Source organism: Rana temporaria, chromosome 1, assembly GCF_905171775.1.
Source record: "Rana temporaria chromosome 1, aRanTem1.1, whole genome shotgun sequence".
Taxonomy (NCBI): Eukaryota; Metazoa; Chordata; class Amphibia; order Anura; family Ranidae; genus Rana; species Rana temporaria.
Window position 1 is genome coordinate 200,191,228 of NC_053489.1, and position 27,717 is coordinate 200,218,944.

A 27,717-nucleotide genomic window follows, 5' to 3' on the forward strand; every position below is an offset into this window, starting at 1 on the left:
AGTGATATTCTTAGAGGGTACTATGGAAAGGGTTTTGGCCACTGCGCTGTTTGTCATGTTAAATCCAGATCCTGCTGCAATGCGTGCACAGTAGGTGGAAAACACATTAACTACTTCAATACCAGGCACTTACCCCCCTTCCTGCCAAAGGCAATTTTCAGCTTTCTGCACTGTCACCGTTTAAATGAAAATTGCGCGGTCATGCTACACTCTACCGAAACAGAATTTTTATCATTTTGTTTATAGCGCAAAAAATAAAAACCACAGAGGTGATCAAATACCAGCAAAAGAAAGCTCTATTTGTGGGGGAAAAAAGGACGTTAATTTTGTTTGGGTGCACTGTCGCACGACCGCGCAATTGTCAGTTAAAACGACGCAGTGCAGAATCGCAAAAAATGGCCCGGTCATTGGGAAGCCAAATTCCTCCAGGGCTGAAGCGGTTTAAGTGCCTCCGATTAACCCCAAATAAAGTTCAGCTGTTCTCGTAGGTCTTTCCTGACATTTTCTTAGTCGCATCCTACAGCAAAAGCCATGGTCCGCAGAGAGCTTTCAAAGCATCAGAGGAATCTCATTGTTAAAAGGTATCAGTCAGGAAAAGGGTACAAAATAATCTGAGGGGGGGGGGGGCTGTGCTGATAATCAATCAGCACAGACCCCCCCCCCCTTCTGTCAGGAGAGCAGTCAATCAGCTCTCCTTTACTCACGGCTGATCAAGTGGTAAAGAGCCTCTGTTTGAGGCTCTTTACCAAAATCAGTGTAGCGGTGTGTCAGACTGAGTATTTGCATTATATCCCAACTTCATACACAAAAACTTACACAACAGGTATTCACTTTGTGTGACTAAATGTCCTTAACTCCGATATTGTGACATTATCACTGTGCTGAACATAGCCTGTGCAGATAGCAGAACTGTGGATGAGAACCTGAAGCTGCACCCACTACAGGCTGTCTGCAGAATACTACATAGACTGGGGAAGTGGGGGTGCCATTATTTACAGGAACAGTCGCCCTGAACAAGGAGAGAGAGCAGCAGTGACTGCTTGATTAAAGGAAGCTCCTACACAGAGGAAAAGTTTCACACTGCATTACTACCCAGTTCTGGAATAAATACACAAAAGACAACACAGGATATACTTTGAACATTTAAACAGTATTTGCTTCTCCTAGAACTCAGTTAAAAATTATTCTGCTTTAAATGTTTGTAGCAAAATATGGTTACATTGTTGCTATTCTATTTTTCTTTGACAGGAACAGTTAATGAAGTTACAGAAGCATAAGCTGCAGCTTTCTCAGCAAGTGGCGCAGACAGGAACGCAAATGCAAGTTCAGCCGCAGCAACAACAGCAGCTGGCAACCGTAACTACTTCTCGAGGAGGCGCTGTGCTTACTGGAACCACAGTGGCAAATCTACAAGTGACTCGTCTGGTGAGACTGGATAGACAAATCTACAACATGATACTGTTTTCTTAGATCAGTGGTCATCAACCCTGTCCTCAGGGCCCACTAACAGGCCAGGTTTGCAAGATAACAGAAATACATCACATTTGCTGCTCAGTGATTGCAGTATTCTAGTATTCTAGTCTGTATCTCCCCAAAGTAATACATAAAACCTGGCCTGTTAGTGGGCTCTGATGACAACTGGCTTAGATGAATTTATTTTAACAATTGTCTTTCTCTAGTTGCAGGCTCAGGGGCCAATTCAAGCTCAACCAGGGCAGACAGCCCAAGTTGCTCTGGCTAAACCACCTGTGGTATCAGCTGTCGTTTCATCTGGAGGCGTCACCACCCTTCCAGTTACCATGGCAGGAATCAGTGTTTCTATCAACCAGCCCCAGAAAGTTGCAGGTACAATACTGTAATAAGCATTTGTTGCATTTGATAACATTTTATATTATGTTCTGGAAATGTTCCTCAATATGTTGTAAAAAGTGGCATTAAACCCTCAGCTTTTTTTTTTTTTTTAACACATTGAGCCCAATAAAATAAACATTTCCCAGTAATCAGTTCTATAAAATTGCCACCCCAACACTTGCATTTCACAGCTTTCATTGCTGTTGTCTCCTGCAATCTCAGTGCTGCTTCCCTGAACATGTGAACTTCACAGGAAAGAGTTAACAGTGGGCAGTGCAGTCTCTAGTTGGTCTGTTTGGAGAAAAGAGGAGGAGGGGAGGAGCAGGGCAGTGTCTTTCCATCATAGGCTATGGGGCTGTGTGTTTCAATGGATGCATGCAGTGTAGGGAGACTTGGCTGTAGTCACTGCATTTAAGGGTGGCGCCATAGGACACTGCAAGAGAAAGGCGCCATTCTGAAACCGGAGAGCTGGGGAGCTGTCATTGCACCAGTTTTAACAGGAACAAGAAGGTGCATACTCAGTTAATAAATCAGTTGCTGAAGTGTTTAAAAATGGAGCATTTGAATGAATGAATGACTTGTATAGCGCAACTCATGCGAACTGAATCGCCTCTGGGCGCTTTTCCCAGCCAGAGTCTGCTTGGCTGGTGCGGTCATTTTACCCCGTAGGATCGTGACACGCTTGGGACACACAGTCATACACACAGATATACATATAAAGTGATATTTAATATCACTTTATATGTATAGCTAAAAAATATTATCTTAATTGTACAGTACACAATAATTGACTATTGGCCCATATTTTGCTACCTTCAGGTGTATCTATATAACCATGTACACTGTCAGGCTATCGTTTTTTGCTAGTGTCCCTAGGTAATGGATCACTTCCCATGTTGGAGAATTTTTTTTTTATATATTTTAACAGATTTGTTTTCCCTCAACTGACACTTGTATCAAGGTCTGACTGCTTATTGGCTTATGGCTCACTAGCAGTTTCTGGATCACTTAGCCTCAGTGTATACCTTGGGAGCCATATCCAAACCCTGTAGCAGTGGGGCCAACCTGTAATGTTTCCTTAAAGTGCTGGATTTGTGTTAGGCTCTCACCTTGACACATGGTGTAAGGGTGTTATACAGGTCCAGGGCCAGTGGTCCTATCTAGAACACCCAGACCCTGAAGACCCCTTCAGGGGGTATGGTCACCATGATGGGCAAACTCTATTCTGAACAGGACCATCAATATGGACAAGGTAAGACGTTTCCCTGTACCGTTAAATATCTGTTCCTGGTTCTACGTGACTTGTTGGATCATTACTTGGATTTGTAGTACACAAACTACGTTATATCCTCTTATCCTATAAGGCACAGGTTATGGGTTAATCTACACTATTTGTGTGTTTTCCATAGTTGTTATTCACTTTCTTTCTTCTGCTTTGTAGAATAAAGCATTTGCCTAATTAAATTTGGTGATCTTTCCTCCACATCTATTCCTCTCTGACTAGTGACTTTGTACTTGGAACACTTCTAATTGCAAACTTACAGTCCCCATCTTCTGACGACACAAACTGATCGTTTGTGGTCTCACTTGCTGCCTAATATCTCAGAGGGACAGCCACAGGAACTCGGTTCCATGTGTTGTGATTCCTTCAATGCAGGCACGCTGAATCTTCTCTAGTCCATGTCAATACTGTGAGTACCCCATAGGGGAAAATCCTCATAGGGGGCTTGGAAGTGGCAGCAAATGAGACAAATGTCCACATCAGGCCCTGGGGAAATGTTGCATTTGTCTCAGATTAATAGCTGCCTCGTTCCAGAGCAAGGTCTTGCTCTGACACTGCTCCAGCGCACTGAAATGAACTCCCAAAAAACATGTAACATGCATTCTGTCTGACTAAAGCAGATATCTCTGCCACTATGTCTGATGTGTTTTAAAGGCTATCGCCTCTGAAAACTGTGGGTGCCACCAGCCATAAATGCTCTTCTGCCTCTCCTCCCTGTGACCATATTCATACAGTAGAAGCTGAATTGCTCACTTACATTTGCAAAATGCTAGGGCAACGCTGACATTTTGGCAGAGGCTGCTGATTTTTCACCAACAAAATTTTGTTGTTACTCTTTTAAATTCTTGCCAAATTCTGGCTAAGGTAGACTGATTGAGGCAGTGCCTACTAGTCTCTGGTTAGATACAGTTGTGCTCATTATGATGTGTTTCTCGTTTTAATTGTGCTGTGAACAATTGTGCTGCCGCAACGCATTAACCTTTTACTTTTAACTTAGTCATGTTATAATAAAGACTTCAGATGGAATCTTCAGAGCTGCTGGCTTTTTTGTCCACATGTTAGAATTTTCGTCTGTATAGAGGACATCCAAAGCACCTGGAGCAGGTTTGCCGCTGTCTACTTCAATGTTTCTCAACTCTAGTCCTCAAGTACCCTCAACAGGTCATGTTTTCAGGCTTTCCATTATTTTGCACGGGTAATTTGATCAGTTTCACTGCTTTAGCAATTACCACAGCCGTTTCAGTTGAGAGAAATCCTGAAAACATGACCTGTTGGGGGTACTTGAGGACTGGAGTTGAGAAACGTGGTCTACGTACCTTATTTTTGGTTCCACTGTTCAGAGCTGTGCTTTCTTGCATATGTCGGGTGCCCCCATAGCAAGCTGCTTGCTGTGGGGGCGTTTAACAGGAGCGAGGGGCCAGAAACGCAGAAGAGGGAGACGAGAAGAGGAGGATCTGGGTTGCTGGCTAGTGTCCCTCTGTCAGTAGACAATGGTGCACTGGAAAAATCAACGGTGAACTTTCTCTTGATATAGATAATCCTTTTCTTTCTGCAAAACTATAACTCTTGTCCTCTGCACTACCCTTCTGTGTAGAAGTCTGGGTGAATGCAATTTGTCAATTCTGTGTCCTTACTACTTTGCAAAATCCCTTGAGGAATACATTGAGGCAGATACAAATGGAAGGGGGTTGCTACTCCACTGTATACATTCACGCCTCCCTGTTGGTTTGTCTTCTTTAACCTCATGTGTATGATTTGTTAGCCCTATCCAGACATCCTCATCTTCTGAAGATGTAACCTTTTGTAGCAGACCCTTAACCTCTAAACCCACCAGACTTACTCAGAAGTCTTCCTCACAATAAAGTTTTGCCCCCACCCCTGCATGTGTGGGGAAGCCTACTGACATTTGCTCCAGCTTAGAGAAGTGACAGTCAGGCCTTTTGTGTACTTCTCCAAAGAGTAAATTAAAGTCCCTATTGCTGTCCTCTGTTATTTTCTATACTGTTCCTACTTGCAGTTTTCCCTTCAAGCGGTTTCTCTAAACCTCGTTGCAGCTTTACAGTCACAAGGGGTGGTCATTTCCTTCCCATTTTAGGAAGAGGTACAAGGACTTTCCAGATACTGTACAGGGCCCTTGTCCATTTAGGGACACATGTCTCATCATGGCCTTAAAACATCTGTACTAATTGCTGCAATCGATGGGCTTCTGCCTGATTTCCTGTAGACCTGCCACTATATCTTTCATAGATGATGCAATGTGATGGGTTATACTTTCTATCTGTTCAAACATCAATGTAGTCCCTGCATTGCTGCAAAAATAATTGCACTCGGTGGTGTGGTTTTTCAGACCAATAATTACATTCTGAACATTCATATACTATGATGTTTTTTATACAAGGTTCCTAAACCTTATTTTTGTAACCAGTTACCCAAATGCTAATGCGAACATGTCTCCCTTTCAATTGTTGATGGGGACAGGGACCTCTTCCCGACAACCCTGGGTGGTTGTTGTGGGGGTCTGTGGGCAGGGGGCTTACCAGAAACTGGAGGCCCCCTTTAACAAGGGGCGCCCCTAGATGCCGGCATTTGTGAATAAGTATGGGGTACATTGTACCCATTCACCCCCAAAAAAGTCTGTGCAGTAAATAAAAACAAGAGATGGTTTTGACAAGTCCTTGCTCTTCCTTCTGTCTTCCCCTCCGGTGTTCTTTCTCCGGTCTTCTTTGCCGCTGCGGTCTTCTCCACCGCAGACCCGATCCTCCTCCAACACAGTCTCCAGTCGTCGTGCCAGCTCCGCTATCTGATGGTTCTCATCCTGTGGGCGGAGTCTTATGGTGACATCGCCGGCTGACCACGCCCTATCGCTATATATGAATCGGCAGAGAGCGGAGCTAGCACAGCGATGGGAGACCGGGTCGGCAGGGGGAGAAAACCGGACCTGTCCTTAAAGGACCTGTCAAAACCGTCTCTTGAGTTTATTTACACCACACTGCCTTTTTTTGGGGGTGAATGGGTAGAGGTACAATGTACATTGTACCCCATGCTCATTCACATGGGGGGACTGGTTTCAGAGGCCTCCAGATTCCGATAAGCCCCTTGCCCGCAGACCCCCACAACCACCGCCCAGGGTTGTCGGAATGAGGCCCTTGTCCCCATCAACATGGGCACAAGGTGCTTTGGGGTGGGGGGCGCAGAGCCCCCAAAGCACCCACACCCCCCATGTTAAGGGTGCGTGGCCTGGTTTGGAGGGCGGGGGGCTCTCGCTCTCCAACCCCCCTTTTTCTGATCTGCCGGGATGCATGCTTGGATAAGGGTCTGGGGGGTTTGGTGTTGGGTTCCATTTCAAGATTTACTATACCAGACTCAAAGGGCGATCGTGATGATCTGACTTGGATGTGACTTCCATTCAAATCAATGGGCTGAAAGTCAGTTAAGACACTTCTCATAGGGAACCATTGATTTTGACATATTAAAAAAAAAAAAAAAAAAAAAACACTTAATGCTGTATCTTAACGTTTACATACGTTTACAAGAATTTGGCAGTAGAAATGCTGGTAAACTTCAGTCCTGAATGCGATTTATCTGCTTTAAAAAAAAAAAAAAAACTCAACTGCCTCTATACTACTATAAACGACTGAGTGTACATGTACACATAAAATGCCCAGCTGCTGCTATTTGAGGCCTAACTGTTGTATATGTGGTGTGAATAATCAGTCACTGGTTAAAAGCATAGAGACAGCACAGCGTAAAATCACTAGTAGCTTTAAAAATGATTAAAAAGTATCTCGTCTTGGAGGTGAGTCGGTGGAAATCAATTATGTGCTGCACAACAAAAATATATTTTAAACACACAATGACATTTTGTGTAGTAATACATTTTGTACCATTTAGACTGAAAAAAATATGTGCCAAAACTGGCACGCTATTTTTTACCTTAACCGCTTAAGCCCTGGACCATTTTGCAGCTAAATGCCCAGGCCAGGTTTTGCGATTCGGGACTGCGTCGCTTTAACAGACAATTGCGCGGTCGTGCGACGTGGCTCCCAAACAAAATTGGCGTCCTTTTTTCCCCACAAATAGAGCTTTCTTTTGGTGGTATTTGATCACCTCTGCGGTTTTTATTTTTTGCGCTATAAACAAAAATAGAGCGACAATTTTGAAAAAAATACAATATTTTTTACTTTTTGCTATAATAAAAATCCCCCAAAAACATATATAAACATTTTTTTCCCTCAGTTTAGGCCGATACGTATTCTTCTACCTATTTTTGGTAAAAAAAATCGCAATGAGCGTTTATCGATTGGTTTGCGCAAGATTTATAGTGTTTACAAAATAGGGGATAGTTTTATTGCATTTTTATTAATTATTATTTTTTTACTACTATTGGCGGCGATCAGCGATTTTTTTTCGTGACTGCGACATTATGGCGGACACTTCGGACAATTTTGACACATTTTTGGGACCATTGTCATTTTCACAGCAAAAAATGCATTTAAATTGCATTGTTTATTGTGAAAATGACAGTTGCAGTTTGGGAGTTAACCACAGGGGGCGCTGTAGGAGTTAAGGATCACTGTGTGTGTGTTTACAACTGTAGGGGGGTGTGGCTGTAGGATGGACGTCATCGATCGAGTCTCCCTATATAAGGGATCACTCGATCGATGCGCCGCCACAGTGAAGCACGGGGAAGCCGTGTTTACATACGGCTCTCCCCGTTCTTCAGCCTCGGGGAGCGATCGCGACGGAGCGGCTATAAACGAATAGCCGCGCCGTCGTCCCGGATCGCTCCCCGAGGGGACCCGACCGCCGCACGCAGCGGAGGGGGTCCCGATCGGACCCCCCACCCGCTAGAAGGCAAGGGCGTATATATACGCCCTTGTGCCTGTCCGTGCCATTGTGCGGACGTATATAGGCGTGCGGCGGTCGTTAAGTGGTTAAAGACAAAGTGTGCTTTAAATGCTTATGCTTTTATTCTTGTCCCTGCGGGTGTTTGTCTGCTGTGGGCGTCATTGTAATGTTACCGGCACCACAGTACCATGTGTTCTGTTGTGGCACGGTTTCTAAAAGTAGTACATGCACTATATTCTCTGTGTTCCAGTGCGATCAAATGAATGGGCTACAAAATCACACCGCACAGGTGCATGCAAGAATTACTATTCCAGTGTGGCCCAAAAGTATTGTTAAAAAAAAAAGCTTTCTCTGGAGTTTCAGACACAGGGTTTTTATTTTGGCAGTAGCCGAATGCAGTCTTTTGTCCATCATTCTTTACTGCTGCAGGATATGCTTATTCTCTTAAAAGTAAATGGTAGTAAGTCTACTCATAGTTGTGGTTTTCAAGATATAGTAAATTAAAAAAAAAAAAAACACCTTGCAGTGACCTCCCTAAACTTTCATGCTACTACTGCATCTTTTTAAATTTTGTAGTAAAGCATGTACTTTTTGTTGCATGTTTAGGTGGGCAAAGTCTTATGGCTCAGCCTTTGCATATGCAGCCCTTGTTGAAGCTGAAACAACACCATACTGCCCAGCAACAGCAAAAAGCTCTCCAGACTCAGGCTTCCATGGGACAACAGAAGGTAAGTGGCTTCACTGTTAACTGTGTCTTTTTACCCAAGAGAATAATGAGTCTGCCTTAACCACTTAAGCCCCGGACCAATATGCTGCCTAAAGACACAAGGGGTTTTTACAGTTCGGGACTGCGTCGCTTTAACAGACAATTGCGCGGTCGTGCGACGTGGCTCCCAAACAAAATTGGCGTCCTTTTTCCCCACAAATAGAGCTTTCTTTTGGTGGTATTTGATCACCTCTGCGGTTTTTATTTTTTTCGCTATAAACAAAAATAGAGCGACAATTTTGAAAAAAATGCAATATTTTTTACTTTTTGCTATAATAAATATCCCCCAAAAACATATATAAAACATTTTTTTCCCTCAGTTTAGGCCGATACGTATTCTTCTACCTATTTTTGGTAAAAAAAATTGCAATAATCGTTTATCGGTTGGTTTGCGCAAAATTTATAGCGTTTACAAAATCGGGGATAGTTTTATTGCATTTTTATTAATTTTTTTTTTTTTTTTTACTACTAATGGCGGCGATCAGCGATTTTTTTTTTGTGACTGCGACATTATGGCGGACAATTTTGACACATTTTTGGGACAATTGTCATTTTCACAGCAAAAAATGCATTTAAATTGCATTCTTTATTGTGAAAATGACCGTTGCAGTTTGGGAGTTAACCACAGGGGGCGCTGTAGGATTTAGTGTTCACCTAGTGTGTGTTTACAACTGTAGGGGGGTGTGGCTGTAGGACTGACATCATCGATCGAGTCTCCCTAATAAAAGGGATCACTCGATCAATGCGCCGCCATAGAGAAGCACGGGGAAGCCGTGTTTACACATGGCTCTCCTCGTTCTTCAGCTCCGGGGAGCGACCGCGCCGTCGTCCCGGATCGCTCCCCGAGGCTTGCCGACCGCCGCATGTACCGGGGGGGTCCCGATCGGACCCCCCACCCGCGTCAAGCAGAGGACGTATAGGTACGTGCATGTGCCTGTCCGTGCCATTCTGCTGACGTATATTTACATGAGGAGGTCGGCAAGTGGTTAAAATGTATAGCATTTAACTGCTCAGATTTGCTGCTGTATCTGTGTGTTGGCCTATCAATGTTTGTAACATGTTTAACATTTTATTTTAGCATTGTATTAATGCGGCTGACTTTTATTTCAAAGACTGCTGAACGTTTTTTTTTGTTTTGTTTTGTTACATTGATGCAAAAAATGTATTATGTTTTATATATTGAATTGTTCCTTTTATAGACTTCCCAAACAAGTAACAAGTGGGAGTTTGTGTATTATTGCTTTACAGTTTGTGTTTTTTAAGTGGTTAATTGGTGCTACGTTTATCTCTTCCTATCTGCTTTCCCCTGGGCTTTTAATGCTCAGCCTTACCTCTCCCTCCAGATAACCTCACCTCAAGTGTCCACTGCATCCCAGCATCAAAAAGTCACCTATACCAATCAGTCAGCCATTAAAACTCAGTTCCTAACAACTTCCTTAACTCAGGCACAGAAGGCACCTGGAAACCAGCAAGTTCAAGCTCAGATACAGGTATGTTCTGGTGACCAGTAGCAACAATCTGATAGTTTTGATGCTGTTCTAAAAACATTAACTATGTATCAAATATGAAAACGTATATTGAAAATCAATGCATCCTGTGTAAAGGTCGACCGATATGGGTTAGGCTTGATCTATTTATTTTTCCCCGCCCTTCATCTCATAAAATCTAACAGTTAGTCCCCTTTCACACTGGTTTTTCAGGCGCTTTTGGGCTAAAAATAGTGCCTGTAAAGTGCCTGCAAAAACGGCTCCCCTGCAGTCTCAGTGTGAACGCCCGAGTGCTTTCACACTGAGGCAGTGCGCTGGCAGGACGTTAAAAAAAGTCCTGCAAGCAGCATCTTTGGAGCGGTGTCTACTGCTCTTCCACCACTCCTGCCCATTGAAATGAATGGCACCGCTGACCAAAGAGCCTACAAAGCGCTTCAGCAGTGGCCCTAAACTTGAGCATTTAACCCCTTCATCGGCCGCTAGCTGGGATATAAGCGCCGGGCTAGCAGCCAAATAGCGCCACAAGAATGACAGTCCCATGTGAAAGCAGCGGAGTTCCGCTGCAAAAAAAAATATATTGTGTGTGTATGTATGTGTGTGTGTGTGTATGTATATATATATATATATATATATATATATATATATATATATAATATATATATAATATAATATATATTAATGTATTGATACTTACCTGTCCTGGGCGCACGCAATGTCGGCACCCGAAGCCGATCTCTCCCTCGGGTGCTGCTGCTGCTGCTGCCATCTTCGGTAAGGGAATCGGGAAGTGAAGCCTTGCAGCTTCACTTCCTGGTTCCCTACTGTGCATGCGCGAGTCGTGCTGCGCGATCCCACTGGTCCTTGCTGTCTTCTGGGACCTGTGCGTCTCCCAGAAGACAGCGGGGGGCGGAGTAGGCTCCAGATGTGGCGTAGGTCACCACAGTGATCTATGCCCGGAAGAGGGAGCAAATAACCGGAATACACAGGTATCTGCTCCCTCCTCCCCCTGAAAGCTGCCAAATGTGACACCGGAGGGGGGGAAGGTTCCGAAAAGCGGAAGTACCAATATTACTCCGCTAAGTAATAAGTGATGCAGAAAATTTATTTTAAAAATTTATTTTAAAAATTTATTTTAAACACAACAAGCCTCCATACAGTGCACTTGTATGTATAATTTAGATTAAAATATATATTTATATCTTAAAGGGGAGGTTCACCCTAAAAACAACTTTTTCTTATTACACTGGCCCCCCACATTACAATACGATTATGCCTGTTAGTTTTTTTTTTTTGATGCTGTACATACCTTCATACAGCATTCTCACCCGTGGCTTCGGGGTTGCGAGTCCCGCGGGAGTGGGCGTTCCTATCATGCTGGTGATTGACGTTTTGACAAAAAACGAGCTCCCCCCCGTCACGTAAGCCGCGTCACGATTGGCGAAAGGAGCCGAACAGCGATGCGCAGTATAGCGCCGACTCGCCGTTCGGCTCCTTTTGCCAATCGTGACGCGGCTTACGCGACGGGGGGAGCTCGTTTTTTGTCAAAACGTCAATCACCAGCATGATAGGAACGCCCACTCCCGCGGGACTCGCAACCCCGAAGCCACGGGTGAATATGCTGTATCAAGGTATGTACAGCATAAAAAAAAAAACTAACAGGCATAATCGTATTGTAATGTGGGGGGCCAGTGTAATAAGAAAAAGTTGTTTTTAGGGTGAACCTCCCCTTCAAATAGAGAAAAACAGGTAATCAAAGCTTTTGGACTAAAAAAAATTAAAATATGGGCTAACTTTACTGTTTAGTTTTTTTAGTGTATTTTTTTCCCAAAAAAATTGCGTTTGAAAGACTGCTGACTGCAATCGCTATTTTATTTCCTGGGGTCTCTGCTAAAAAAAATATATATAATGTTTGGGGGTTCTAAGTGATTTCCTAGCAGAAAATACAGGATTTTTACTTGTAAGCAACAAGTGTCAAAAAAGATTTAGTCTTTAAATGGTTAAACTGAGAACTCTCCTACACAGTTCAGTTCATTGAAGTTTAAACATTGTGGCCCGGATTCGTGTAGATCGGCACATCTTTAGACCGGCGTAGCGCATCTCATATGCGCTACGCCAACGTAAATCAGTGAGGCAAGAACAGTATTCACAAAGCACTCGCTCCCAAACGTGCGCCGGCGTAACGTAAATTGGCCGGCGTAAGCCCGCCTAATTCAAAGTAGGAAGGAAGTGGGCGTGATCCATTTAAATTAAGCTTGACCCCATGCAAATGATGTAACGAATGGCGCATGCGCACGCATGGTCAGAATCACGTTGAATTTACTCCCTAAGATACGACGGCTCAATGCATACGACGTGAACGTAACCTACGCCCAGCCCCATTCACGTATGACTTACGCAAACAACGTAAAATACGACGGCTGTTCCGACGTCCATACCTTTTGCATGGGATGCGCCTCCTTATATGTGGAATAACTTTACGTCGAACGTATGCCTCACGTAAAGGTGTAGATTACTGCGACGGCGCAAGTACGTGAATCGGCGTATCTAGGTCATTTACATATTCTAAGCGTAAATCGATGGAAGCGCCCCTTGCGGCCAGCGTAAATATGCGCCCAAGATACGACGGCGTAGGAAACTTACGTCGGTCGTATGAAGCCAAAATTCAGGCGTATCTTGTTTGCAGAATGAGGCGCATAGATACGACGGCGCATCCGCGGCGTATCAGTCGATACGTCGGCATAAGTCTTTCTGAATCCGGGCCTGTATCTCTTATCTCTGACTTGGCAGGCTGCCCAAGAGGGATAAGTCACTTCCAGGGGAAACTTCTCAGGCAACTTGCATTGACTTCTATAACAGAAGCTGTCGCTGACGTTTAATTGGCTTTCTTTTCCAGCATAATCGGCCGATGCCGATTAATAAAAAAACACCAAATATCGGCCGATATATCGGTCGACCTCTAATCCTGTGCTGCTCTGTTTGCATGCCGAAACAAAGAGTGGGTGCCTTTTTGTAAGCTCCAAGATATTTTGGAGCATGCACAATGCTTGAAACACAATAATACTGATGCTTCTACATAATAATGCCGGTGGTAGGCCAAATGGAGTGGTTGGGGAGTGTTTCTTTCTGTACCCACTCTTGCTTCATTCCCCTATTCACAAAAATAAAACAATAACTTGGTGTGCGTTGACAACAATAGTATGGCTGGTTAGAGGACTGGTTTAGGCACTAGATAATGACTGTCGAGAATCCTAGTCCATTAACAATATCGATGCTGTACCCATTTATTTATTTTTTTTAACACTGTGTTCCACAGGAATATGCCTGTCATAGAATCCTTCAACTCTCTCCACACCTGATCATCTGTTTTAATGTGGTGCATGGCATTACTGTGCTTTATGCTTTCATATTGGCATCTCAGTCTGTACAACACCAGACTGTTCAACTCTCTGGGACTACAAAATGTTTTGTCATGCTGTTTTTTGATGCTTAACATTGAATATTTTTTTTTTTTTTTTTTATATATACCAGTGTTCTCTCTGTGACAGTAGTTAGCCAAGCAGCACAGGTTCCCAATTTTCTATAAACTAAGAGATGTTTTTATTTAAAGTGCATTGAAGGATAAGCTCATTATTCATAACATGAAAAAGTTGCACCCATATCCGGGATGTAACATGTTACTAAATGAGCACTCCCCGCACCCCCCTCAGTTCCCTTTGTGGCAGCAGGCTGGGGATTTTCTCACCACACCCATCAACATTTGAAAAAAAAATAACAGTTCTCGGAATTGGGGAACTACAACTACCATTGGGCATTGTGGCTGACAGCTTGTAGTTCTCAATGAACTACCAGGGAGCTGATCCTTTTTGTCAGGCAGGCAGCTACACTTGACAGTCTGTAGGTGCCCGATTTTTACACTCGTGTCGTGATCTCTCCTAATAAATAAAAATGAAAAATGCACAGTGCATCCCCACTGTGCCTGAAGTTCAGCAGCAGGAAGAGAACAGGGCACCCCTGCAGTAAAGAATTCTCCAGGATTCAGCTGCCTGCAGGACGTGGCACATAATTATGGGTAGGTTAGCTCACTAAAGCTATAGAAAATGCTTGTGTGGGTTTTTTTTTTTCTCTCTAAATTTCAGCTTTAAATTTTGGAGTTTTCATAAAAGATCATGTAAAATGTAAGCAGTAATTTTTAAAGCCCAACTCCAGTCAAAAAACCTTTCCCTTGCTCTCGGGCTGCACCTGCACTACAAGGATTAAGTGCTCATTTTGTCCAGGGAAGAGAAGAAAACCTTTTACTTGCCTCATCTGCCGCTCCACCGGCAAATGGTGCTTCCCCATAATCCACTAATGGACTGCACCTTGCATCCTCACACCCACACCAGAGCAGTTCTATGGAGCCTGTTCTGGGCTTGATGACATCAAGAACTGTCCACCACTCAAGACTGCTAAAGCATGAGGGTGCAGTAACTGCTGGGTGGGGGGGGGGGGGGGGTTAGAAGATCTGGTAAGTATATCCCTTCATCTCTCCGGTAGGCAAGAAATAGCTATTTACCCTTGCAGTGTGGGCACAGTGCCACTGCAAGGTAAAACATTTTCTGCCTGGAGTTCGGCTTTAAATATAGTTATGAAAACCTGTAACAAACATGAAGTAAGTTTCAGCCCTCGTTCACACTGAACACGGATTTGAAATCGTGCATGTTCATCTGACCTCTGACACGATTTCAAAGCCGCATTTCAGTCTGACTTCGGGGGTGACTTGAAAGATATCTGTGCAGGTTCATGTACAGATGTCTATTTAAATTGCCCCTAAAGTCGCCAACAGTAGCACAGGAACTACTTTTTGGATATTGGTGTGGCACCACACCGTTTGGGACGCCGGCAATAGGCTCAGATTTGCCATGCAATTTGACCTGTCAAATCGCGCCTATGTGAATGGGGGCTTATCCCACTTTGGCTGCAAAATTGGAACTACACTTTTAAAGTTGCTCCTGGTTAATATGTCACTGCTGTGGTTGTTCCCCTACAACTCCAACTGCCCTCTTGCAGATTTCACAGTGCCCATCCTGTCTATGCAACCAGTGGATTTTCTTTCAGCTTTCTATATAGCCACTATGTATGCTTTAGTGGGTGCTGTACTGGCTGGAGCCCTGTTGAATGGTTAAGCTTCTCCTACGGGGCACAGGAGTTCAATTCGTTTTGCACTCTTTGTGACCTGTTTTCAGCTGATGTCACCAGGACGTGGAAAGTCTGGATCCGTCGGCTACCTAGACTGATGGCAGTCTCAGCAAGCTGCTGAGACGGCCGCTCCCGCCCCTCCACAGCTCAGCGCTCCAATGAGTGTGGAGGAGCAGAGCAGGAGAAATGTTGACTGACGGGCAGCATCTCTTAGAAACTTAGAACATTTCCATTGAGCCCCCCCCCAGTTCCTGTTCATTAAAGTGTCATTGCCCCAGTTCCTGTAGTGGAATGATTTCATAGTTTTTTTCCTCCTACAATTTCTCTTTTCCAATACACAAAGGGAGCATCTGTGGACAATGAAGATGCACTCCTGCATGCCTTCCATATTTTCAGCACACCTTTGTTTGCTTGTGGGCCCTATCTTACCAGCTTTTGATCATGACTTTGGCCTCTCTTCTGCATTATTATTATTATACAGGATTTATATAGTGCCAACAGTTTTAGCATCGCTTTACAATATAAAAGGGAGACAATACAGTTACAATACAATAAAATAAAAGAGGATTAAGAGGGCCCTGCTCAGAAGAGCTTACAATCTAATAGGGTGGGGCAGGTGGTACAAAAGGTTGTAACTGTGGGGAATGAGCTGATGGAAGCGGTAAAAGATTAGTTGGAGACGTGATAGGCTTCCCTGAAGAGGTGAGTTTTCAGGGATCGCCTGAAGGTAGCAAGAGTAGGGGATAGCCGGACAGGTTGAGGTAGTGAGTTCCAGAGGATGGGAGAGGCTCTGGATAAATCCTGGAGACGAGCATGGGAAGGGGAGACGAGAGAGCTTGACAGAAGGAGGTCTTGAGAGGAGAGGACGGTTTGGGATATGTTTAGAGACAAGATTGATGATGTAGCTCAGGGCAAAGTTGTGGATGACTTTGTAGGTTGTGGTTAGTATTTTGAATTTAATTCGCTGGGTGATAGGGAGCCAGTGTAGGGATTGGAGCAGAGGTTTGGCAGACACTGAGCGGTTGGTAAGGTGGATAAGTCTGGCAGCAGCATTCATGATAGACTGAAGAGGGGATAGCCTATAGAGAGGCAGGCCAATAAGAAGGAAGTTGCAATAGTCAAGGTGAGAGGTAACAAGGGAGTGAATGAGGAGTTTGGTGGTTTCATTGGTTAAAAAGAGGCAAATTTTAGAGATGTTACGGAGGTTAATTCTACAAACTTTTGACAATGCTTGGACTTGAGGCTGAAATGACAAGTCAGAGTCTAGGATTACACCTAGTACCCTGGCGTGTGGGGAGGGACTGATGGTTGCATTGTTGATTTTGATGGAAAAGTCATGGAGGGGGGCACGGGCAGGGGGGAATATTAGTAACTCAGTTTTAGAGAAGGGGAAGGTGCCACTAGAGAGGGAGAGATTGAAGATGTGAGTGAGGGAGCATAGGATAGAAGAAGAGGGTGACCGTAGTAGATGTGAGGGAACAGGGTCCAAGGGACAATTGGTTAGGTGGGCACCTGAGAAAAGTTTTGTAACCTCTTCAATAGTAGCCAATTCAAAAGAGGAGAGTGTTGAAAGTGCCGTTAGGCAAGTTACATTGGATGGTGAATATGTACGGACAGTGGAGGTGTCCTCGCGAATTGCATCAATATGGTTTTTGAAGTGATTGGCAATCTCTTGGGCAGTGAGTGAGTTAGTGGGTAGAGGGGGTGGGGGACAAAATAGTTTGGCAGCATGGAGGCAGGAATTGTATTTTAGAAGGGCAGATTTATATAGGGTGAAGTCCTGCAGGCATTTGGTTTTACGCCACAGTCGTTCAAGCGCACGGCAATGTCTCTTGAGATTTCTAGTGTTGTCAGTTTGCCAGGGTTGTAACGGTCGGGGCCTGGTTAGAGGAGCAAGTGTATCTAGTGATGATGAAAGTGAACTGTTGTAGATAAAGGTGGCGAGGTCAGGACAGGACAGGGGAGAGATTATGTCATATAGGCGGTCAGTAGCAGAATAGAGAAGGGTTAAAGTTGCGAAGGTTCCTACAAGTAATTGTTTGCTGCTTGGAGGGATGGTTGGTTGGAGGCAAGGATACGGTGAAACTGATGAGATTGTGATCAGAGAGAGGAAAGGGGGTGTTGGTGAGGTTGGCAGGGTTGCAGAGATGGGCGAATACAAGGTCAAGGGTATTGGAGTGAGTGAAAGTATGTGTCCATTGTGTTAGGTCAAAAGAAGAGGTAAGGTTGAGAAGTTTAGCTGTAGTTGAGCTTTTAACATTGACAGGAATGTTGAAGTCACCAACAATGATAGTGGGTATTTCAGAGGAGAGAAAGTAGGGTAGCCAGTCAGCGAAGTCATCAAAGCGCGATACTGGTCCGGGAGGCCGATAAATTGCTGCAATCCTCAAAGAAATAGGAGAACACAGACGGATACAGTGCATCTCGAAAGAGGGATAGAGAGGGAGGGATAGGAAGGACTTGGAAGGTGCTTTGTGGGGATAGAATAAATCCAACTCCACCTCCTTTCTGTCCATTAGGTCTGGCGGAGTGAGTCCAATGGAGGCCTCCATCGGATAGGGCAGTAGGAGAAGCGGAGTCCAAATTTTGAAGCCAGGTTTCAGTTATGGCGAGTATGTTAAAGCCATGAGAGATGAAGAGGTCATGTACCGATGTTGGATTGTTACAGATGGAACGGGCGTTCCAAAGGGCGCATGAGATTGGTGGGCTGCTTTGAGGAAGCAGGGGGATAGAAATTAAACTGAGGGAATGTGGTGGTTGCCAGAGGAGGGGTATTGGACATGTGGCTTACAGTTGGAAAATGGCGGACCAGGATTAGGAGAAATATCACCTCCGGGTTTACATAAGTGTTAGCCCTGCTATTAGCCCTTTTGAGTCAGGAGCATCTCTGAATTGTAGCCATACAGTTGTATGGCTGAACTCGCATTAGAAGCGCAGAAAAAAAAAGTGCAGGGACTTTTTTTCCCCCACACTGAAATCCTGTGCAAGTTCACAGTTTGCACTGCAATCTGTGAACTGTTCTGGGGGTGTCTACAACAATGTATTGACACCCACAGCGATTCGATTCGCAGAGGGCAGTGTGAACTGCTTGCAGGAGAGATGCAATGCTGTAATTGCACTGGTTCCTGCATCGCACAAGTGTGAACCTAGGCTAAATGTGCTAAAGGAGAACCAAGTGGAAGCTGTTCATGCTAAACGTATTTTATATTTTTAATTAAACTAGATTGTTTTATTATCTATGTGAGAACAAAGCAAACCTGACATTGATGCGTGTCTTTTTGTGAGCAGGTTTTATTTTTACTTGCTGATTTCTTTCTCTTTCCTCTAAAGGTTGCCAAACTCCCTCAGGTGGTTCAGCAACAAGCTGCAATTGCTACTCTACAGCAGGTGGTGTCAGCCCCTCAGCAGGTAAAATGATTTTTTTTTGCATTTTGCAACATTACAATCTGGAATTTAAAATCTGTTTATTTTTGATGCCTGCCATGTTGTTTATACAGTATACTCAACACTTTAACTAGTTTAGGACACAAGGCATGATACAAACGACCACAATTTCTCCTTCGCAGTACACAAGGCATCTGCAGTACATCAAGCTCTTCTGCCCTGCTGCTGATTCCCCACCCCCCTCCCACTTTCCGGTAGTTCCCAGCTCTTAAAATTAAGCCATAATTTGCTGCATATGTGCTGTGTACTCTAGCAGCTGTGGCTGTCTAAAAATAAATAAATAATTAAATTAAAAAAAGGTTTGCATCTAATTGGTGTTTATCAACACCAATTAGACATGAAATAGAGAGATACAAAGTAACATTGTTATTTTTGTAGTTACTCTGTTCCATTCATCTGCAGATCAAAGCTTCAATCTGCAGATACAGTTAAAGGGTTATTTCACCTTTACAAAACATATTTTCATGAAAAGGGGGCACGTAACCCTTCAAAGCAGTAAACAAAAAAATCTTAATTTGACTCCGCAGTAATACCATCATTTCTGCCTGTCCGAATGTTAACGTCCATGCTGACATTCCTGCACTCTATCCCACTTTAATTTTGAATAGAGCTTTCTGCTGAGTCCGGACATGGACATTCCAACCAAACATTGCACCTGTATACAAGAGGTACTCCCGCGCTGCCAATAAGATAAAAGTGGGGGGCACTGCTGCAGACACCTGGTGATCTATCCCAAACAGAAAAAATGTCAAATGAAAAAAGTGGTGGTATCTGCGCTGTGTGACAAGGGGGGAACCAAATAATGTGGCTGTGGTGCACTCTATATCCGTGAGAAAAAGAAAATAAACCTTACATTGTAACCACTGAGTGATCCAAGTACTACAAGTCTATTAATGCGTGAAACAAATAATACAAATCAAACATGAATCACAAATTAAGTGAATAGCAAGATATACACAAATGGATAAATTGCAGAAATACATATATGAGCCAAAAGGATTGGCATAAAGAACACACGTGCAAAAAAAATTATGAATAATGAATGAAAAAGTCTCTGAGTAGTGATCCCAAAGCCAAGTGTTGAGGAATGGAAAGCTTCAGTGTGCAAAACACCTCTTGTGGCTCTTAGCAGCTAACTTCACAGCTGTTGCTCTGACAGCCTGACAATCCTCTAATGGATACACAACCGATGGTACGATAAGCCTGAGAGTGCGGCTAAAGGACCCAATCCCGGGTATTCACATGTGAAGAGACAACAGGGGGATATATAGCGTAACTCCGTAACCCAATGGGTGGCACAATTGGATGAAACACCAATACACTCACTCAAAGTGATGAACTGGTGGGCATATCTCCACGAGCTCGCAATAGAATCCTGCGTGGCCTTTCTTATCCCTCCTTGCCTCACACTTGCAGCGGATGGTTTGCTCAAAGGGTGGCAATGCAATAAGGAAAACAAGGGAGACACATCGCATAACCTCGTAACAGGAACAAATTTTAATGGTAAAAACAGTATAAAAAACTCACATTACCAGCAAATGTACGGTGACATATATCCACGAGCGCCGAGCTCGTCTGTCAGATGGTGCTGTGTCTGGTGCTCCAATCCCGACGCGTATCGTCAAGTCACATGACTTCATCCTCTGTATCCATTAGAGCATGGGTCTTCAAACTACGGCCCTCCAGTTGTTCAGGAACTACAATTCCCATCATGCCTAGTCATGTCTGTGAATGTCAGTGTGTTACAATGCCTCATGGGATGTGTAGTTCTACAACAGCTGGAGGGCCGTAGTTTGAGGATACCTGCATTAGAGGATTGTCAGGCTGTCAGAGCAACAGCTGTGAGGTGAGCTGCTAAGAGCCACAATAGGTGTTATGCACACTGAAGCTTTCCATTCCTCAACACTTGGCTTTGGGATCACTACTCAGAGACTTTTCCATTCTTTCATTCATTATTCATACATTTTTTTGCACGTGTGTTCTTTATGCCAATCCTTTTGGCTCATATATGTATTTCTGCAATTTATCCATTTGTGTACATCTAGCTATTCACTTCATTGTGATTCATGTTTGATTTGTGTTATTTGTTTCACGCATCAATAGACTTGTAGTACTTGGATCACTCAGTGGTTACAATTTAAGGTTTATTTTCTTTTTCTCACGCATATAGCGTGCACCACAGTCACAATATTTGGTTTCCCTTACCCCCCCCCCCCCCCCCCCTTGTTACACAGCGCAGATACCACCACTTTTTTCATTAAACATTACATCTGTTCCCTCTCCCTTCCTTGACCGCTCTCTGCAGCTTCATCCCACCCCCCTGAGCACCAGGAAAAGTGTGGAGCCTGCGCAAACTGACATCCCTAACAACCATTGAAGTCACCGCCCCCATTGAGTTGCATGGCCGGGAATCTTTGGCCATGTGTTATTTTGGCAGGTAACTTCAATGGTTGATTCTATTACCAACCAGGTAAGTCACTGGTGTCCTTAAGCAAAGGGGCGGGATCCCAGTGATGTCATTGAGCATATATTATCATGTCCATATATGGTCAATGATGTTACCAGAAGACCCCCATCCCCTTGTTATACAACAGCTGTTACCTGCTGGACTTTCCATTCAGTGGGGGATAAGAGAAGAAGCTGGACATATCTTAGCAACAGGATTTTTTTTTCCTTATGATGTGCTATCGGGCGTCATGATTGACATGGATCTGCATTGCTGGATGACATGTTTTGACAAATGATTTCCAATGAATGACATTTTTGGAGCATTTTTTTTTATTAACCACTTGCTTACTGGGCACATAAACCCCCTTCGTGCCCAGGCGAAATTTCAGCTTCCGGCACTGCGTCGCTTTAACTGACATTTGCGCGGTCGTGGGACGTGGCTCCCAAAAAAAATTTAAAATTCGACGCGGGAACGACGGCCATACTTTAACATGGCTGTTCTAAATGTAAGCCATGAAAAAGCAGGCTTATGTTTGCGACGGGAAAAACCGACTAGCGACGACGTAAGAGAATGCGACGAACGTGCATACCTTAGTGGATCGCCGTAAACAGCTAATTTGCATACCCGACGCTGGAAAACGTCGCAAACTCCACCCAGCGGCCGCCGGAAAATTACACCTACGATCCGAAGGCGTACGAAGCCGTACGCCTGTCGGATCTTAGCCAAAAGCCGTCGTATCTTTGTTTGTGAATTACAAATAAAGATACGACATGGCAAATTTGAAAGTAGATACTCCGGCGTACTTTTTCTGTGAATCTGGCCCAGTGTTCAAACAACACATGTGAAGTATAACCGATCGTTGGACCTCCTCTGTAACTGGTAGAAATTTTAAAACTTTGCCAATGGAGATTTTTAAGTGTCAAAGTTTGTCACCATTCCATGAGCAGGTACAATTTTGAAAAATTACAAAAAAAATAAATGGGCTGACTATACTGTTCTTATTTTTTTTAACTCAAAGTGTATTTTTTCCCCAAATAAATTGCACTTGTAAGATCGCTGCACAAATACGGTGTTTCATTAAGTATTGCAATGACTGCCATTATATTCTCTAGGGTTTCTGAAAAAAATAAATATATAAAATGTTCTAGCAAAAGAAAACGATTTTAACTTGTAAACAAGTGTCAAAAAGAGGCTCGGTCCCCAAGTGGTTAAGGTATATGTTATTTGTTAAATAGCGAGACCATGAAATAATGTTTTCTCTTCCGTTCATAGACGGACACAGCCTTCATTGACATTAGGGTTATGCTTCTTCCTACCAGGAGAGTTTAGGCAGAATTTAACAGCACTTAAAGTGTTAAAACCTTCCCTTCGTGCCGCTCCTCCCAGGGGGCGTGGCTCCCCCAGGCATAACCCACACCCTGCTCTAGGAGCCTCAGTCTTTTTCTGCCTAACGACAGGAGAGGAGTCAGGCGCTTCTGGAGTCCCTGTACTCTGGAGTTTTTTTCTTGCGATTTTTCTCGCTTTTATTATTTTGTTCCTGCATTTTTGAATCCTGTGATTCTTCTATCAACAGCCGACTGGGTGACAGGCTGGGTCTTGACTCTAGTAGTCCCCCCATGTTCGGCCATCGAGCGTGTGCCCGCCCTTAGCTCAGCTTTGGGACATCCACAACAGGCCCCGTTTTTTGTCCTGCCTTGCAGGGTGGGTGACTGAGCGCTGACACTATGGAACCTGAGCCAGGTCTCCCTCTCAAGCTATGCCTGAGTTAACCCTTAACGCCCCTTCCCCTGCCACATCTGTTATGTTGGCTGTCCTGGGTTTCTTGCCAGGTTTGAAGCAGCTAGTGCCCGGATGGGGGGTAAAAAGCGCCCCCTCCCTGAGCCTGCTTCTGGGGATGTCTCTGACACAGAATCGCTGTTTTTTCTGGTTCTGTTATGTCAGAGGCTGCGGGTTTAACCCTTATGGATAGTGAGGATGACTCTGCTGCAGTCAGTTGCTGGCAAGAATTTGTTGGAGCTCTTGTTTCTGCGGTGCGTGGGACTCTAAAAATTGAGGATGTGGCGGAGACACCTCCGTGTCAGTACCAGCAGACTACCACACACCGCTGAAGTGTTTCCTTGTGTTCCTTATTTGGTCAATATGTTATACAAGGAATGGGATGCACCGCAAAAAGTTTGTCAAAAAACTTTGCAACCCGTTACCCCCTTGAGGGGGGCTTTTAAAAAAAAAAAAAAAAAAAGTAGGTCTCTCCTCCGCCAGTGGACCCCCCTGTGTCCAGACTGCGCAAGGCCACCATGTTGCCTGTGGAAGGGGCTCCTGCATTTCAGGATCCCGCTGATAGGAGAGTGGAGGCCGTGGCCCGCTCCTTATTCACGGTGGTGGGTTCGGCGGTGAGGCCGGCTCTGGCCGGGGGCCCTGGTCAGGCCCCGACTAAAAGGGCGAAGCTCCTGCTGCAGGAGCTGGAAGAAGGGGCTTCCGAATCCTCTAGGGACCTGGCTGAACAATTGGTTCAGGGTCAGAATTTTCTCTGCGAGGCGGCCATGGATACGATCTGGGGGTTCCATCTATGCAGTGGTTCTGCGCCGCCTTGTGTGGCTGAAGAGCTGGTCTGCGGACTAGCCCTCTAAGGTGGCCTTGGTGATGGCCGTTAAGGGTGAACGGTCCTTTTGGGGCTTCCCTGAATGGCATCATTGAGGATGCAACGGGTGGTAAACGCATGCTGTTCCCACAGTCTGTGAAGGGCTAGGGACCTCGCCCTGTGCAAGAACCCTCCTTGCCTACCTCCGAGCGTTTTTTCGCCCGCCCTGTGCAGTGGGGGTAGGTCTACATGGTGCTTGAATCCCCGCTGCGGGGTAGCAGCGCACCTGATACTGCATGCCTAACAAGTCTGCGGACATACCTGCTTCCGCCTGAAGGTCTGCTCCCGCCCGTGTCTCGGGTGGGAGACTGGCTTCGCATTGCGAAGTGTTTTCCTTTGGGGAAAAAGATTGAGTTTCTCTCTTGTCTGCCAAACAGGTTTTTTCCCTCCGGCCCCTGGCCTCCTCCGGGTTGGCTCTGTCAGGGGCTGTCCAGGATCTTCTGGTCAGGGGAGTGATTGTGCCAGTTCCCTTGTTGGAACGGTCTCTGGGTTTTTACTCCATTCTGTTTGTGTCCCCACGGAGGATGGGGCCCGGTCAATCCTGGGCCTCAAGTCCCTCGTTTGTTTTGTCAAGGTGCAAACTTTTAGGTGGTGTCGATTCGCTTGGTAATAGCGGCACTCCATCAGGGGGATTTTCTGGCATCCTTGGATGTCATGAACGTGTACCTGCATATCCTCAAACCACCGGAGATTCTGTGCTTTGCGGTCGGGGGGGACCATTTTCAATTGGTGTCCTTCCCATTCGGCGGGTTTTCGCCAAGGTGCTCGTCCCGATACTGGCCCGGCTGTGACAGCGGGGGTTTGTTATCATGGGATGTCTGGACAACATTCTCCTACGAGCTTCTTCGAGCTCTGCATTGGTGGAGGTGTGTCTATCACGTGTCAGGCTCTCCGAGTGTTCGGCTGGTTTCTGGATTGTCCTGAAATCAGGGTTGATTCCGTCTCAGGGACTGGAATACCTGGGACTAGTCCTGGCTATCTGCTGTGCAGCAGTTGCCGACCCAGAAGCGGTCATCTCTGCGATTCTGCAGGAAGGTTCTGGGTCAGTTGGTAGCCTCTTTCGAGGCGGTTCCGTATGCCCAATTCCACGCCAGGGTACTATGGAGGGAACTGCTGTCACGAAGGGACTAGCTTCCGTCATCTCTGGATTACCAGATTCAATTGAGTCATCTGATCATGTCTCCCCTGGTGTGGTGGCTGGCGTTTCCGGTGCTTCGGGCCGGAAAGTCATTTTTCTGCAGGCCACTGGACAGTGGTCACGACGGATGCCAGCCTCTCCGGTTGGGGAGGGGCGCTTGGGGCACCCAGTCAGCCCAGGGGCTCTGGACTCAGGTGGAGTCCTGCCTACTGATCAACGTTCTGGAGCTCCGAGCAATCAAGCTTTGCCTTGCCAGGTGGTCCCTGGATCTACAGGGCCGACCGGTCAGGATCCTGTCCGATAACACCACGGCCGTGGCGTAGGTTGATCATCAGGGAGGCACACGGAGTTCTGTTGCAGCGACGGGGGTCGCGCACATCCTTTCGGTGGGTCCGTTCCGGCTCGATCGGCCGGGTACATTCCGGGAATACGGAATTGGCTAGCCGACTACCTAAGTCGCACTGCACTGGGCCAAGGAGAGTGGTCTCTCCACCTGCAGGTGTTTTGGGGTCTGTGCCAAAAGTGGGGCACTCCGGACGTGGACCTTCTAGCGTCCCGTCTCTATCGGTAGGTGCCACGGTTCGTGGCCAGGTTTAAGGACCCGTGGGCGGACGCGTCAGGCGCGTTGGTGGCTCCTTGGGGTCACTGTCGCCTACTTTACACCTTCCCTCCTCTGAAGCTTCTTCCTCGCCTGCTGCGCAGAGTGGAAGCTGTAGGGATTCTATCAGTCCTGATTGCCCCAGATTGACCGCGTCGCTTCTGGTACACGGACCTGATGCGTCTGGTGGCAGACGCCTCCTAGCGTCTTCCCCTGGGAATTGATTTTCTGTTACAGGGTCCGATCTTCCACCCTGTTTCACAGCCACCGGCCTTAGCGGCGTGGCTGTTGAGAGCCAGGGGCTTAAGGACCGAGGCCTATTGGGCTCGGTGGTCTCTACCGTGCTGCCTGCACGGAAGTCTACCTCACGTAGGTTTTTTCCTCATACATGGAAGGCCTACTTCTCTGTGTGTGGGGAGATGAACTGGCACTCTCGTACATGCGTTGTGTACAGGATTCTGCTGTCTTTGCAGCAGGGAGTGGTTCAGGCTCTCGCCTTACGTACGGTTAGGAGCCAGATTTCTGCTCTGGCTGTTTTTACTTGCAGCGACCCTTGACGTTGCACTCCTGGGTGCGTACGTTGGGTCAGGGGGTCTGGCAGGTGGCCCCTCCAGTGCGCCCTCTATTACCAACATGGGACTTGAATTGAGTCCTTTTAGTGCTTCGGGATGCTCCCTTTGAGGACATTCGGGAGGTTTTTTGTTTATTGTCACAGAAGGTGATTTTATTTCTGGTAGCAATTATCCTGGTTTAGACGGGTGTCTGTCTGTTCTGACGGCCTTGTCTTGCAAGGCTCCCTGCTTGATCATCCGTAAGGATGAGGTGGTGCTGCGGCCGCAGCCGTTTTTTCTCCCTAAGGTCGTTTCGGCTTTTCACTTAGATGTGGACATTGTTCTTCCATCCTTATGTCCTCGGCCGAAATGCCAAGAGGAGGCCACTTTGCATCCTCTGGATGTGGTTCGGGCCCGACGAGTGTACTTATATGTTACGGTTCCATTCTGGAAGGCGGGCTCACTGTTTGTGTCGGTGGCTGGCCCGACAAGAGGGCCTGGCAGTCTCGTCGGCCACCGTTCCTAGGTGGTTCCGACGGATTGTGCTTCAGGCCTATGCCCTGAAGGGGCGTGCGCCCCCCTTTCGGGTTAATGGCGCATTTGACCAGGACGATCGGGGCCTCTTGGGCTTTCCGGCATCATGCCTCTGTGTTACAGCGGTGTTAGGATGCATCCTGGTCGTCAATCCACGCTGTTTCAAAGTTTTACGAGGTGGATGTGTGTGCATTTTATGCCTTCCTCAGCTGCAGGTGTTACGGGCGGCAGTTTATGTTTGGAGTTTCTCCGTTGAGCAACTCCGGTTTTTGTTTGGGGTGTAACCTGGTTTGCTGTGTTACTTTCCCACCCCTCTAATTTTTTGACTCTGCTTGGGGACGTCCCTAATGTCAATGAAGGCTGTGTCCGTCTATGAACGGAAGAGAAAATTGGATTTTTGTACTCACCGTAAAATCCATTTCTCTGAGTTCATAGACGGACACAGCACCCACCCCTCCTTGGTTTGTACTGCTGGTTACGGACTGAGGCTCCTAGAGCAGGGTGTGGGTTATGCCTGGGGGAGCCACGCCCCCTGGGAGGAGCGGCACGAAGGAAAGGTTTTAACACTTTAAGTGCTGTTAAATTCTGCCTAAACTCTCCTGGTAGGAAGAAGCATAACCCTAATGTCAATGAAGGCTGTGTCCATCTATGAACTCAGAGAAATGGATTTTACGGTGAGTACAAAAATCCTATTTTTTTTTTTTTAAGTGAATTGACTATATTACAATTTTTTTTTTACAATATATTTTGTAATTCTTGCATTTATAGAATTAACACTTTTCGTATCGCAAGAGATATTGTATAAAATATAAATCTCTTATGAGATGAGTTTTTTTATATATATAGGTATATAGTGTATATTTGCTTGATCTTTATATTGTGCTCACTCTCTCTCGGCAGAAAGATGCACATAAATATACATGACAAAGACAGAACATCACTAACCCCTTGTACAA

The 27,717-nt window shown here is 45.5% G+C and overlaps 1 protein-coding gene across 3 annotated transcripts in view; it reads left to right on the forward strand.

The window, feature by feature from the left end:
* Window positions 1–27,717, forward strand: part of LOC120935633 (E1A-binding protein p400-like) — a 164,386-nt gene that overhangs the window by 130,408 nt on the left and 6,261 nt on the right. For 2 of the 3 annotated variants that reach the window (XM_040347686.1, XM_040347688.1), the window contains exons 47-51: window positions 1,249–1,425; window positions 1,680–1,845; window positions 8,588–8,709; window positions 10,073–10,237; window positions 18,740–18,817. In XM_040347686.1, coding sequence (XP_040203620.1) covers window positions 1,249–1,425; window positions 1,680–1,845; window positions 8,588–8,709; window positions 10,073–10,237; window positions 18,740–18,817 — 708 coding nt within the window. The remainder of the gene's footprint in view (window positions 1–1,248; window positions 1,426–1,679; window positions 1,846–8,587; window positions 8,710–10,072; window positions 10,238–18,739; window positions 18,818–27,717) is intronic. The other variant, XM_040347691.1, reaches the window with a different exon arrangement.